Genomic DNA, 13,119 nt, shown 5'->3' on the forward strand with positions numbered 1-13,119 from the left:
ACCGGGCGCCGCGCGGTGGTCGAGGCGGAGGGAGGAGGGGGGCCGCGGGTGGGGGGGCGGCAGCGCTTCCGTCACTACCAGGGGCGTTTGCGGAGATTCTAGCGGCTTCGTTCCTGGGGAAAAAATAACATAAGTATATTTATTTGTTCAATTCTTCTAGAAGCACTTTTGAATCGTCAGAATATAGTTTTACCATTTAATTAGTAATATGCAAATTTTTTTATTGACTAGTATAAGTTATGCAATATGCTGAACGCATAGTAGAATTTAGTGTAGTTATGGTTAATGAGATTGCACTAATAAAACATTTTAATTCAAACGAAAACATTTATTTATTCAATTGAGTATTCATACACACTTCAGTCTTCCAGAGACGTTTACCGTACAGGTATACCTACGCAAGTCAACCGAACATAGGTTCAACTACACACGTCTATTTCCACACATGTTCCAGTAGGTATACCTGTACAGGTATTCCGTGTATACCTTCACAGGTATATCTGTACAGATATACCGTGTATACCTTCACAGGTATATCTGTACAGGTATACCGTAGCGTATGTGGCAACCATTAGATTTCTAGAAGCACTTTCGAATCGTCATAACTCAGTTTTACCATTTACCATTTAATTAGTAATACAATTTGCAGGACTCTTGTTAATTGGCTTGTGCTAATAGGTTATGCAATAAGAACGCACAGGATTTTAGTCGTTATGGTTAATGAGATTGCACTAAGAAATGAGAACTATATTTATAGCAAACGTCTTGACATTGATCTTTGACATTGAACAAAAACAACATGACTATAATGACCAAACACTAATGAAGATGTATTCTTGTGTTCGATTAAACTGCAATGTTAATCCGGCAATTAATTCAAGAACCTACGATACGTCGTCTCACATCAGATAATATGAAACCAATTAGTGATTGGAAATATTCAATACAATGAATATAAATAGCTTAAATTAGCAAGAGGAACATTCTCGAAACCCAACACCCAATCAAACTAGCACTATATATCACATACAGTTAACAGTACGACTGTACGAACAGGTTTACCATAACGTCTTAAATGGTTCTCCTAGTTTGAGGGTAGCTACTGGACTACAAAGCATGGGGGCCACTGAAAATCAGTGCTGCGTTGTTGAAGGCATCATATAGTTGATTCTATTTTTGCCAAAGGACACAATGGTATTTTTGCCACACTATTGATTTTCGTACTTATTTTTTGACCAATATTTTTTGACGTGACGTCTTATAATTCGATAGAGCCGGAATCACGCACGAAAAAACATGACTCATGCGGCGTTACCTCGCTCTGAGGCGTTCCATGTAAGGCTTGAAGTGCAAGCGAGAGCGCGGAACGAGCGACAAAGAAGCACAATCGGACGTTGTCACGTTCTACTATCGTCAGTAAACCGACTTTACAGACAACCAATTTTTTTAACTTTAAATATCTGAATACTGCTTTAAGACATCGCAGTACAGAACCTATACTATAGACTACAATCGCTTGTGCTCTATAGACTATACTCACCAACAAACGAGCTCTCCAACCAGTACAGCTTCTGACTGGAGCGCGGCGAGACATCCGGATCTGCGTCCCCATTGGCCGGCTCCAGACCCGACACGTAGTGCACTATCGCTGACGTCACTTCCTTGATCGATGTTTGGATCTCTTCTGACGCTTTACTTGACGCAGACTGTTGGAGCAGCGATGATGCTAGCCTGGAAGGAGACATTTGAGGTTATACATAATATGTGATTTGATTATGTTTTTTGGACTTTTTGAAAATTTCTATTTAAATACCCAGTAATTCACCTATTTGTTAATTACCCAAATTTTAGATGACTATTGAACATACTTCTGCTATGAGATATCTAATTCAATTATTAGATTTAGGGCCGATTTTTCAATGCTTGGATAAAATTTATTCGTCGAATAATGTATAAAACTACCATTTTAAAAACGTATTCTAATTGTCCGTATTTGACAGTTTACGTGACATTTTAATATTATTGTGTAATACTAATTTATTGGACGGATAAGTTTTATCCAAGCATTGAAAAAATGACCCTTACAATATAATTTACGAAATAATCGTCTTTACACAATTGTCATATAATATATGGGATGTATTTCTTCACAAATTAAAGAACAGCAATCAAGTTTACTTTGGCGACAAAATTATAGGTCACTTTTTATCTGACATTAACTACTTTTCTACTAACATTTAACACTCCTTCAAACACAAATGAATCACACTAAAAAACATCCTTTCATGCGCCATTTAAAATAAACAAAATAAGTCACCTTTCATGCGGAGTCCTAGGTGTAGAATTCAGTCGCTCCTGGCTCCTCCAGCCCAAGTAGGGCTGTCGCGCGCTGAAGGAAGACCGCGTGGAGGGCGAGCACAGCGGGCTGGTGCCGCGGATGCTGCTACGGGTGGAGGAGCATGGTGACGTCTGCAAGTGGTTATGGTTATTACTAAATATTATTTTATTTATTTAAACTCTTTATTGTGCTGCCAAAATACAAACAATACAAACAAAACTTATTCTTAAAGAAAAAACAGCACATAAGGCGGCCTTATCACTTAAGAGTGTTCACTTCCAGCCAACTTTTTTATGTTACTGGGATAAGAATTGGATATTTAATAGACTGTACTAAATAAGTTTTGTTTTACATAACTGGGATAAAATACTGCCTGCAATTGTTATAGAGACAGGTTGGTATATGGTTAATTATGCTGTTTGCGAAGCAACACTAAATAAACGCAGTTTGAGAAATGCAGTATACGTGCAAAAATATGGTTATTCAAGGTTATCCTTGTGGTATAATAATTAATAATATCACAGATTGCTAAATAGTCGCTACATAATACGGTAACTGGGTACTGCACGGATAGAGACTAATACTTATGGAAGAAATATGTAGTCAGGTAATATGGTACCCCTAATTCTGTGATAATTTGGTAGAGATAGACCGACACTTATATAAAACACTTTTCTCACGATCATAGAAATACACTATTTATTTTGTATAATAGTTACTCAGAATATCAGGAAACCCTAACTTCAAAATCACTGTTTAATCAAACTGGAATGTAAACTAAACTAACCATGACTGTTACTTTTGGCAGATAAAAGAGAACTGAAACTGTAAGAAGCTACCGTGCATAACAATACATGTTAAGAATATGTTAATTTGTACATAATATGTTTTGAATATTCATTATCAAGGCCACTCTTGTTAACGATCTGGTGAAAATATCGTTAATTATGGTTTATAAGCTAATCACTATTCAAAACAGCTGACGATTGAATAATTAGACATAACAATGTAATATATACTTACCTATAATTATTATTATTGCGCATCGTTATTAATTATAAAAGGCATCGTTATTAATTTATATGCAATATCCATATTGTGAAATTTTTATATGTATAACGTAACAACACGGTATTACTCGAAGTAGAAGACTATGCACAATGTACTTTTACGTTTAATTTTGTAACTGTAACATTTAATAATCATAATAAAGCTAGTAAAAGATAAATTTATATTCATTTAATGTTGGAAAAATGAGCTTTGCCTGATCATCTAGACATGAAAAAAAAACATAATTAGAGAATAGAGAACCAGTGTCTTTCGCTTCGATTCCCGCCTCGTGATCGATTTATTTATATTATTTAATAAATTATCATGAATGCTATAAAACTAAATATCAAAAGGTAATTACAACCCACAAATCGATCGTTCCTTTCTATCGTATCTTTTTGGATAAATTTAATTTACAATGAGGTTTTCTGTCGTGGAGCACCTGCCAAAGCTGGATGCTAATACAATTTGCTCACCTGATTGGAGTTAAGCCGACTCGTTGACCACCTCCCAAAGCTGGTAGTATGCGGGGACAGCTGCGGCGGCGGGGGCTGAGCGTTCGCCCCCAGGCTGCCCAGCGAGGTGGTCTTCGAGTTGAGCCCGCTCCACCGCGCTGCTGAAGAGGCGTCAGAGAGCCGCTTGCGCAGGAGGAACCCCTCGCGGGGGGCTGGCGCGTTTTTGTACCTTTAATTGTAAATGGTTCTTTTGTTGGCGAAGTCATAGTATCTATAGATATATTAATAAGATTGCACCTAAATTTCTTAAATATGCTGTTGAAACGAAAATTAATTGTCTACATTCTACAATCATTGTTGAATTAAATAGTAAATATAAATTAGATTTTGTAATAAGGAAAGTTTGTCATCAACCGTGAGTATTTAAATAATAGCTACGTAGGTATCTATAATAGATTTTGTACCAACAAAGTTCAAAGATAGTTGACCAACAGTCTTGTCCTTATTATATTTTTATCAGATAATGGCTGCATATAATATAAATTAATTCCAACTCTGTCTACCTTTTCAATGTGTTATATAATTGTAATCTCACCTAAATAAAGGATATTCGAGGCACGTTTTTAATTTATTTCGTATCAAAATACTCAACTCCCACTGACTCACCCACGTATTCTAAATAAAATGTACGGGCAATTTTATCTGTTCCCACTCAGGATATTTATAGAATTCAAAGTAATCCTATAAAGCAACCCTTTTTCCGGTGCACATTTCTGATATATTTCTATGATTAAAATAACATCATTGTTATGAAGGAACGCAATGTTAAGTAACTTTCACTGTATAGAATTTGAAGAAACTTTGTTTTAGATTGAAAATTTATGAATTACGTCGGTTAGAGGGTGGTCAACAGGTGCAATATAATCTATTTTGGTTCGAGTAATGCATTCACATATTGTATAAGAAGCACGTGTTTATTATTTCACTTAAAAGCACCTTTATGTTTTAAGAAATTTATGAATATCGCTTATTTTAAAATAACTCTCAGATACTTCAACGATTATTTAGAAGGAAAATATAGATTGTAATAAGAAATAAACTCTCACCATTCTGGAACATTGAGTTTCTGCAGCGATCTCTGGACCCTCAACTCGTGCTCCGATAACACACGATCCGAATTCTTTTGCAATTCGTTCTCAGGAGGCTAAAACAAAAATATTGTCATCAGAAAAGCCCAACAATAATTCGATTTATATCAAAAAGGACAACTACTTACTACGAAATCATAGAAGAAAGATAAAACAAATATAGATAGAAAGAAACAAGATAGATTCTTTTAAATTAAATATTTATTTAGCATCACATTTGTACAGTGAATAAAATTAATTAGACCATCCAATTTCAAGCCGCATTTACCGAATCTTCTTCGTTTGGAGTTAAGCGGTAAAACGTTCCAAATATTAAAGCATTTGGCGTGGTTAAAGTAACACAGTTATTGTAATCGTCAAAGTAATCTAAAGGAGACGAATCAGGCACAGACGCTTTTAGAGTTTTGTTTAATTTATCTATAACAAATTTTTCATAAGCAATATCTTCGTTTTCTTGAGATATACTTGAAATGTGATCATTTTCACGTCGATACTGACTTATAAGTTTCTCAGAATTTAGTGACTCTCTGCTTATCAACAAATTGTTAATTAATTCACAGATATTGATAACATCAGACCACGACATTCGGTCTGACTCATTAGTTATCGCATGCATGCCATCAGAAGGACCATCTATTATGTCTGACACGCCGTATATGCTTTCATACCATGAATCGCAACAATCTGAATTCGTTTTTAATGAATTCGTGCTACTCATAAAGTGCACGTTGCGACTGGATCTTTTAATTGTAGATGTGAAAGGTCCTTGTGTTGAATTGTTATTCATTCGAGTCATATTGTCGTCGACAAATTCACTGTAGTCTGGTAATTCAAAATCATTCAATTCATTATCCGTAACTGGAGGTTTTAAAATTGATTTGTCAACTTCACTTGTATCTTCTAAAGGTGGAGGCGGAATGCTTTCAATCAATCGATTGAAAAAATCGCGGACTCTATCTTCACTATTCGTTGAAATGTTTGGAGAAATTTTAACATCATTTGCATATACCAGTGACGTAACTCTCCTAGTAACATCGACAGCTGAAGAACTCCTTGATTTCATGCAATACATGGATTGACTGGAAAATCTTCTCGAATCTATTTTACGAATTCGTATTTTGGATTTCCATTCGTGATGTTTTCTTTTAAAACCATCAACACTTAATGAGTTTTCGTCTTCAGATTCGCTTCTCGGTATATCAGGATACTTTGCATAATACACGTCTCTCGGAAGTGGCTTTGAGAAAATGAATTCCGGCTTAACTTCTTCAAACGGTTCCAAGTCTTCAGTTATCCACATTGTGTCCAAACATAACCAAAATCTATTACTTTGTAAAACTTCTTCTGTGGTCAGCAACACTATCGATACCATCGTGGTTCGATCAAGAACTCAACTGAACTGATATGAAAACAATACCCCTATTAATATATCATTAAGAAATGCAAATATTTACGCGATATTTGTTTTTATGGAACTTGGGTCATTCATTAAGAATAATAATTGACGTGTTTTGAAAACATTCATTGTTTCTTTGGATAATTAAATAATATGTTAACACGGAAGTAATTATATAAAACATCGTTAAAAGGATACAAAATTAATCTTTCATTATCATTAGTGTAAAGCGCCCTTAACGGAATAGTACGAATATTTATCGTAACGTGAACGCGACCTTGAACTTAGTTATGTACTTATAAAAACTCACCCTGATAGCAGATGACGCGAGAAGCGCGCAAGGACCTAGAAATCCTACACTTTCCCAACACGTCATTATCACTATTTCCGATTGTCTTTTAATTCATAAGCCCACACTGTACTAGGACGATGCAACAACCATTTCATAATGTATTACGTAAGAAGACCAAATTTTTGGAAACATTAAAAGCATCTACACAAAGCGGAACTTTGATAAGCAAGCGATATCGAAGCGAAAAGCGCTCGCCAATCAAATCAGCACAGTTAACGTTAGCTTATTGAACGTCAAAATCCAATTACAAGGCTGAATCGCAGCGCCCGTGGGGCTTCCGTGCTTAGGGTCGCTCTGCGGCCTGGTGCTGCGGTCGGCGGACCTGGCATGCGGTCCTCGGGTCGGTCTTACGAGTCGATCTATGCGGCACTCCGCATCGTAATCCATGGAGAGTATGGATTAGTGATCAGGCATCCGCGGCGATGCCTCCCGACCGACTGAGCCACTGTCAGTGTCCTTGGACTGCGCGCATGCGTCCACACACCCTCACGACCAGCTCTCGTGCCTCCGACAATACTAACGTAGAAATGTCCTATCGCAATGTGTACATCTATCAAAAGTCTTTCAGTCGCAAATAAAGGCTGGCTCATAGTAAATATTCCTCCTGTCATTGTTCCTTTGTGCTGCGTCGTTCACTGAGCAAAACTCGCAACAGAAAGCACAAAGCTAAAAGCTTCGCATGTAACGTTTTATATGTCGAAGGTGAGATCAGGAAAAGTGATCGAAGTTGACATTTACAATAGGACCTTTGTGGAGGGCGTGGCTTAGTTTCGAACAGATTCTAAATAAATAATTATTTGTCATCCGCTTTCTTAATATAAATATTCGATTTTATGAATTCTATCTTTGATTATCGCGCTAAACGAAATATGATAACATGGCCCAAGTTCAATTATCGTATAATAGAATGTTAGGTAACGCCTGGAGCGCTTATTTCCAGTAAAATGTTGAGCGTATAGAGCGCTGTCTCATGACAATACCGACCTAATTTGAGCCTGCGAGGAGGGCGAGCTAATTAGATGTTACAACAACTCGTCTAAGACGTGTGGGACTCTAATTGCCATCATTAGCATGGTCTCAGTAATATGCGTTATATAACTTTTTGGAATTGCATAATACGCGTGCGTTTTTAATGGTTTTCTTCCGTGAAGAACTAAATGAACCAGAATAAGGGTCAAATGATACAACTTTTAAAAATTGCTCTTTGGTTGCATTTTTTGTCATGTGTATTATTCAAAATTCGTTGTTATTAGACGTTTGTTTAACGTTGTTTCTGATATTTATTTTTCAATGCATTTAGTTTGCTTTTCACCAACGATAACAGACATAAAGTTTATACAACACAAATATGATCAGAAATGCATGGATTTTTCTTGTTTATGTTTTTATGACTAAAATATAAATATTTATTCGATCATAGATACATATAAAGCATTTGGACATTAGATTCGATAATTGGCATTAGCCCAAATCGACCGGCACTTTTCTTCAGTTTTACAATTACACGTAATAAATCATAAATTCTTACATAATATTTGTTTGGTTCATAGATTTACGAATTTATTTATCGCCAGTAACAATATTACAATAACAAGTGAGTACGCAAGCGCACTAAAATGCGGTCTAATAATTTAGAATCAATTAATTTCATTAAAAAAAAATATGCTATTTATCATGCATACAACTTGATGATATAAGTAATTATTTCATCGTATTAATTAAATAAAATTTATAGAACATCAATTAGTATGTTCTTATAGAGCTCTCCAATTTCACGAAGGCCAGGTCGTGAAAGTGATTATTTTGATTCCAATAGGTACTTACAAAAAATGTTATAAGTTATGAAAATATTTTGATTGCAAATAAACTATTAATTTCGTTGATGAATATCTGAATAAAGTTTAATTTTTTTTAGTCTAAATAGCACAGATAATATTACTATAATGGTTTGATGATTGTTTTTTAGAGTACGTTTTTGGCCGTAGGATTAGATATCTAACAATGTGAGGCATTATAGTCTCTGTGGTGCTTTTATCTAATAATAAAGGTTTCTTTTCTGTTTCTCTTCTAATAGTTTGCATGATTGCAACATTACGGGATGAATTCTAAAAGAGGATGAGTCAGGGCTTCTAAAATATACCTAATGGTAAGTTAGTACTATTTTCAGTACGAAATCTAGTGCATTTCATTTCCGTGTATTTCTCAATATATTAGTGTTTAATTCTGGCTGTGCCGTAAATATCCTGTAACCCACATACAGCTAGATAACTAACACGCGTTGTAACTTTCCTTATCTTGCCACATTTCCCTAGGAAATAACTCCTGAAGTTTACTTTTAGGGCTGTGTGTTCAATGTTATTAAAAATATGAATAAATTAAACAACATATTGTATGGCGAACCTTGCAATTATTTATTTTCGGTATTAACTTTAATAGTTTTAAAAGTATGTTGTTAGTTAAGACACTAATAGTTATATTTTCAGGTACTTTACCGCTTCTACATCGTTACAAATTTTTGACAATGTCTTATGAAACATGCTACATATAATAAAATCAACAAATGCACCAAATATCTTCGGCATTAACGTTAAACCCGTAATTGCTCATACAAAAGTTTAAAAGTGGCAACCCTAATATTACAGTACATTGCCTCTTATCGTACGGGTACCACAAAAGGACGGCAAGGAATTCATTAAGTCAAGTACACCGTGTATTGTATAGGGGCAAAATAGGGCTGAGTGCAAACGTTCCCATGGTTTAAATACCTTTTATACGGTTGAACTCGTTGTATCTTAAAAGGATTAAGTGTTTACAGCTTTATTGCAATAAAGATTTGGAATTTATGTGTGGCAACCCTACGCCCCATGGAGCTTAGGGTGAATTTATTTGTACGTTTGTTTCATTGTATTGTGCTCTATGATGCCTATTTTTAGCTCGTGCATTAAGTTTATTTTAGGAAAATTTGTCACATCCTTACACCCATTTTTCGAGGAATAAACAGAAAAAGATATATTTTTAAATTAATGTACATTGCTAGCTGCTTGTTTTTTTTAATATTTCGAATTTATTTTATTATTTACTTTAATAATTAAGGGGCATCATATAATTATAAGTCATAAATTAAAATTAAAGGTCAATTTATTGTACTCATCTTCTAATGATTGTGTACTCATCTTCTAATTATTAATGTAGTAGGTAATTTCGTTATTTAGTTCATACGACCCTATATTTCAATCTATTCAACTCCAAACACCCTATATACAGTATAGTAGAACTTTATTATAATCTATTGTTCACCGAGATGGAGATACCAACTGAAGCGTAGTTGGCCGCAATCCATGAAATTATAATAAAATAACGTAAATAGGCCACTTTTCATTGTTATGTATTATTTAAAAGAAATAAGATGTTTTATTATCACAGCATATTATAAAACGAAGTCACCCGTTGCGTCTGTTTGTTCGCGATTAACACAAAAACTACTGATTCGATTTTCATTCTGTTTTCTCTAATGGATAGTGTGGCTGTCGAGGAAGTTTTAAGTATACAATTTAGTAAGTTTTAGAGCACGCGGGTGAAGCTGCGGGCGGTAAGCTAGTTTATTTTTAGTGACAAATCTGTTGCTGCTGTTGTTTCTAGAGATTTATATTATGCCTTGTATTACGTCTCGTATATCATAATGTCATCTAAATCTCATTTTATGTTAAACGTGTTGTGATTTGGTCATAGGTATAAAATACATACATATAACGTTTTCATATTATTTCGTTTAAATATCAAGTGAAAGATATAATGTGTATACCAATTTCCACGATTAAAAAAGAAACAAGTGTTTTATTACTTACGCGATGTTTATACAAAAATAATACAATAGGTAGGTACTTGTATTTCTTCTTGCTATTATGATAATATATGTATTTTAAAATTACTAAGTTTTTATCGCCTTCCTTTTAACCGCTTAGTTTTATCTATTGCCTCAGGTAGTAGTTAGTTATAGAGGTTATAGTAATTTATTCTTCCATTATACATGACTGATGACCTATATTTGTATTGTTTTTATTTTAATTCCGTATAAAATATGTGCTACACATTTATTTATCTTAAGTAGGTACTTCTTTTCTAAGTCAAGATTACCTAGCCTAGACCACACTTATCATCACAACATAATATAAAACAAATTCGCTTTCTCTGTCCCTATGGACCCTATGTCCCTATGTATGCTTAAATCTTTAAAACTATGCAACGGATTTTGATGCGGTTTTTTATAGATAGAGGGATTCAACAGGAAGGTTTTAGTATATAATTTATTAGGTCTTGGACAAAGCGGGCGAAGCCGCGGGCGGAAAGCCAGCAGAGGATAAATAGGGAAGAAAAACATTTATTACAAAAAGACCTTCCAATTAAATAATGATCAGTCAACCGTTTTCCACTAATTGTAAAGTAATTAACAACCTTGGATTTAAATAATTAATTAAATAGGTACACTGCTAGATATAATTTACAATTAGAGATTAGTTAGACGATTAGTTAAAAGAAATACTACAATAGTAAGTACCTATGCAGCTACGAGAGATAACTTGGTGATAAAATAACAATTTCTCATTTAAAATATGTATTAGTAACTAGCGGTCCGCCCCGGCTTCGCCCGTGGTACATATTTACGTTTTCTCTACATAAAAACCATCCTCGTACTTCAAGGAATATAATAAAAAAAGAATTATCGAAATCGGTTCAGCCGTCCTTGAGTTATGCGCTTACCAACACATTTTGCGATTCATTTTTATATATAAGACAAGATAAGACTAGCGGTCCGCCCCGGCTTCGCCCGTGGTACATATTTCGCAATAAAAGGTAGCCTTTGTTCTTTCTTAGGGTCTAAAGATTATCTGTGCCAAATTTCATCAAAATCGGTCCAGTAGTTTATGCGTGAAAACCATACATACATACAAATACAAACCTTTCCTCTTTATAATATTAGTATCTAAGACAACTAACAATTAATAGATTTTTATCCGTTGCGTGATATATTATTTTATGTTATAGACCGTATATATTTTATAGGTACATACATTAGTTTTATAATAATTTAAATTGGTATTTTAATTCAAGAAATACCTACAATGAGCACCTAAGAACGCGAACGTCGAGCAATAAAAATGAAAAATTAATTTATAAATAACATAATTTATTTTGTAATGTCATGAGAAATATATTATAAGAATTTCAAGATCTTAAAATATAAAAAGTAAATAAAGTTTACGTCACATCGTGTGAATTTACAAGTGCCCTTAACGTAACGTAAGGTTAAAGTGACCCCGAGCAAATATTGGGTAACACTTATGTGAACTCGATGTGAGTATTGTTTTTTGTTTGCGAGTTTGTATTTCTATTTACATATTTGGTTTCTATTTGTTTTTGCATTCACGCGTGATATCGCGAACAGTTTTTTATGTAGTGTTTACATATAAAATTACTTAGATTTAGAATAGTGATGTTATATATATGTGATGTTATTTTATATCTGTCTAGATACAAAAATCAAGTCTTCGCATTTGACTAAAGTACCTATTCAGTGTAAGTCTAAAAAGTTCAGATGTAAAAAGTAAAAACGAGTCTAAAACATAGCTCAAGCCATTATTATTACCACAGATTATTACCATTGGATGGGACCATCAAATTATTACCTGCCACATTCGAATTATAGAGCAGATCAGAGAAAGTAGGCACCTAAGACATTTATGTTCATATTTGATGATCATAAGAATTGTTTTAACTTCACAATCCATTACTAATTTCTCTCGTTTCAAACCACGAAAGCATAACTATTTAAGCGTAGATAACAACATAATACTAATTTTAAAAGAACTCAATCGATTCAACAATTAGGAGGTCACCTTTCGTCTATCGACACCTAACCCATATCCTGTCGGCTATATAAAGTGGTGGAATAGCCAATTGGATAAATTGACCGCTTACGACTATCCGGTTAATAGTCCCGACTCCCGTATGAGCTAACGATGAATGATGTTTATTGGCCACGAATGGACAAGGAATGACAAATTGTATGGATGTGGGAACTGCACGCGTGTTGAGTTGTTACGATCTTTTTTCTTCTTCTAGAATATTCCATCTATATTGTTTTGTTTTGTTAATAAAACTATTATACAACTATCATATCTGCTTATGGAAGAAATTATGCTTACTTCTTGCATCTATCATATAAGTGAGTTTCAATTAAGTAAAGTCCTAAAAATTTTATTAGAAAATATTTAGTGAAATTTTCATGAATATCGACACGCAAGCTCTTAATATTTACCAAGTGTTAAAGACATCTCAATGTCTTAGAACGAGTACCAAGATTAAAGAGTCCTTTCATAACA

General features: G+C 34.2%; 2 protein-coding genes across 3 annotated transcripts in view; both read right to left on the reverse strand.

The window, feature by feature from the left end:
* The window catches only part of LOC149489479 (uncharacterized), a 74,082-nt gene that overhangs the window by 6,876 nt on the left and 54,087 nt on the right, over positions 1-13,119 (reverse strand). For both annotated transcript variants that reach the window (XM_089713923.1, XM_089713915.1), the window contains 5 exons: positions 4,950-5,047; positions 3,865-4,072; positions 2,318-2,469; positions 1,541-1,731; positions 3-113 (listed from right to left, as the gene is read on the reverse strand). In XM_089713923.1, the coding sequence (XP_089570049.1) occupies positions 3-113; positions 1,541-1,731; positions 2,318-2,469; positions 3,865-4,072; positions 4,950-5,047 (760 nt within the window). The remainder of the gene's footprint in view (positions 1-2; positions 114-1,540; positions 1,732-2,317; positions 2,470-3,864; positions 4,073-4,949; positions 5,048-13,119) is intronic.
* Positions 4,948-6,609, reverse strand: LOC149489480 (uncharacterized). The gene has a single exon (XM_089713668.1). The coding sequence runs from the start codon at positions 6,361-6,363 to the stop codon at positions 5,245-5,247; it is 1,119 nt and encodes a 372-aa protein (XP_089569794.1). The 5' UTR covers positions 6,364-6,609; the 3' UTR covers positions 4,948-5,244.

The sequence above is a fragment of the Colias philodice genome, chromosome 3, assembly GCF_061535455.1.
Source record: "Colias philodice isolate Cphi_HAF_F1 chromosome 3, ilColPhil1 Martin Lab GWU primary, whole genome shotgun sequence".
In the NCBI taxonomy this organism is placed as follows: Eukaryota; Metazoa; Arthropoda; class Insecta; order Lepidoptera; family Pieridae; genus Colias; species Colias philodice.

Bases quoted from the DNA above. Each gene is read 5' to 3' on its own strand.
- LOC149489480 (XM_089713668.1), bottom strand. From the start codon at position 6,363: ATGGTATCGATAGTGTTGCTGACCACAGAAGAAGTTTTACAAAGTAAT.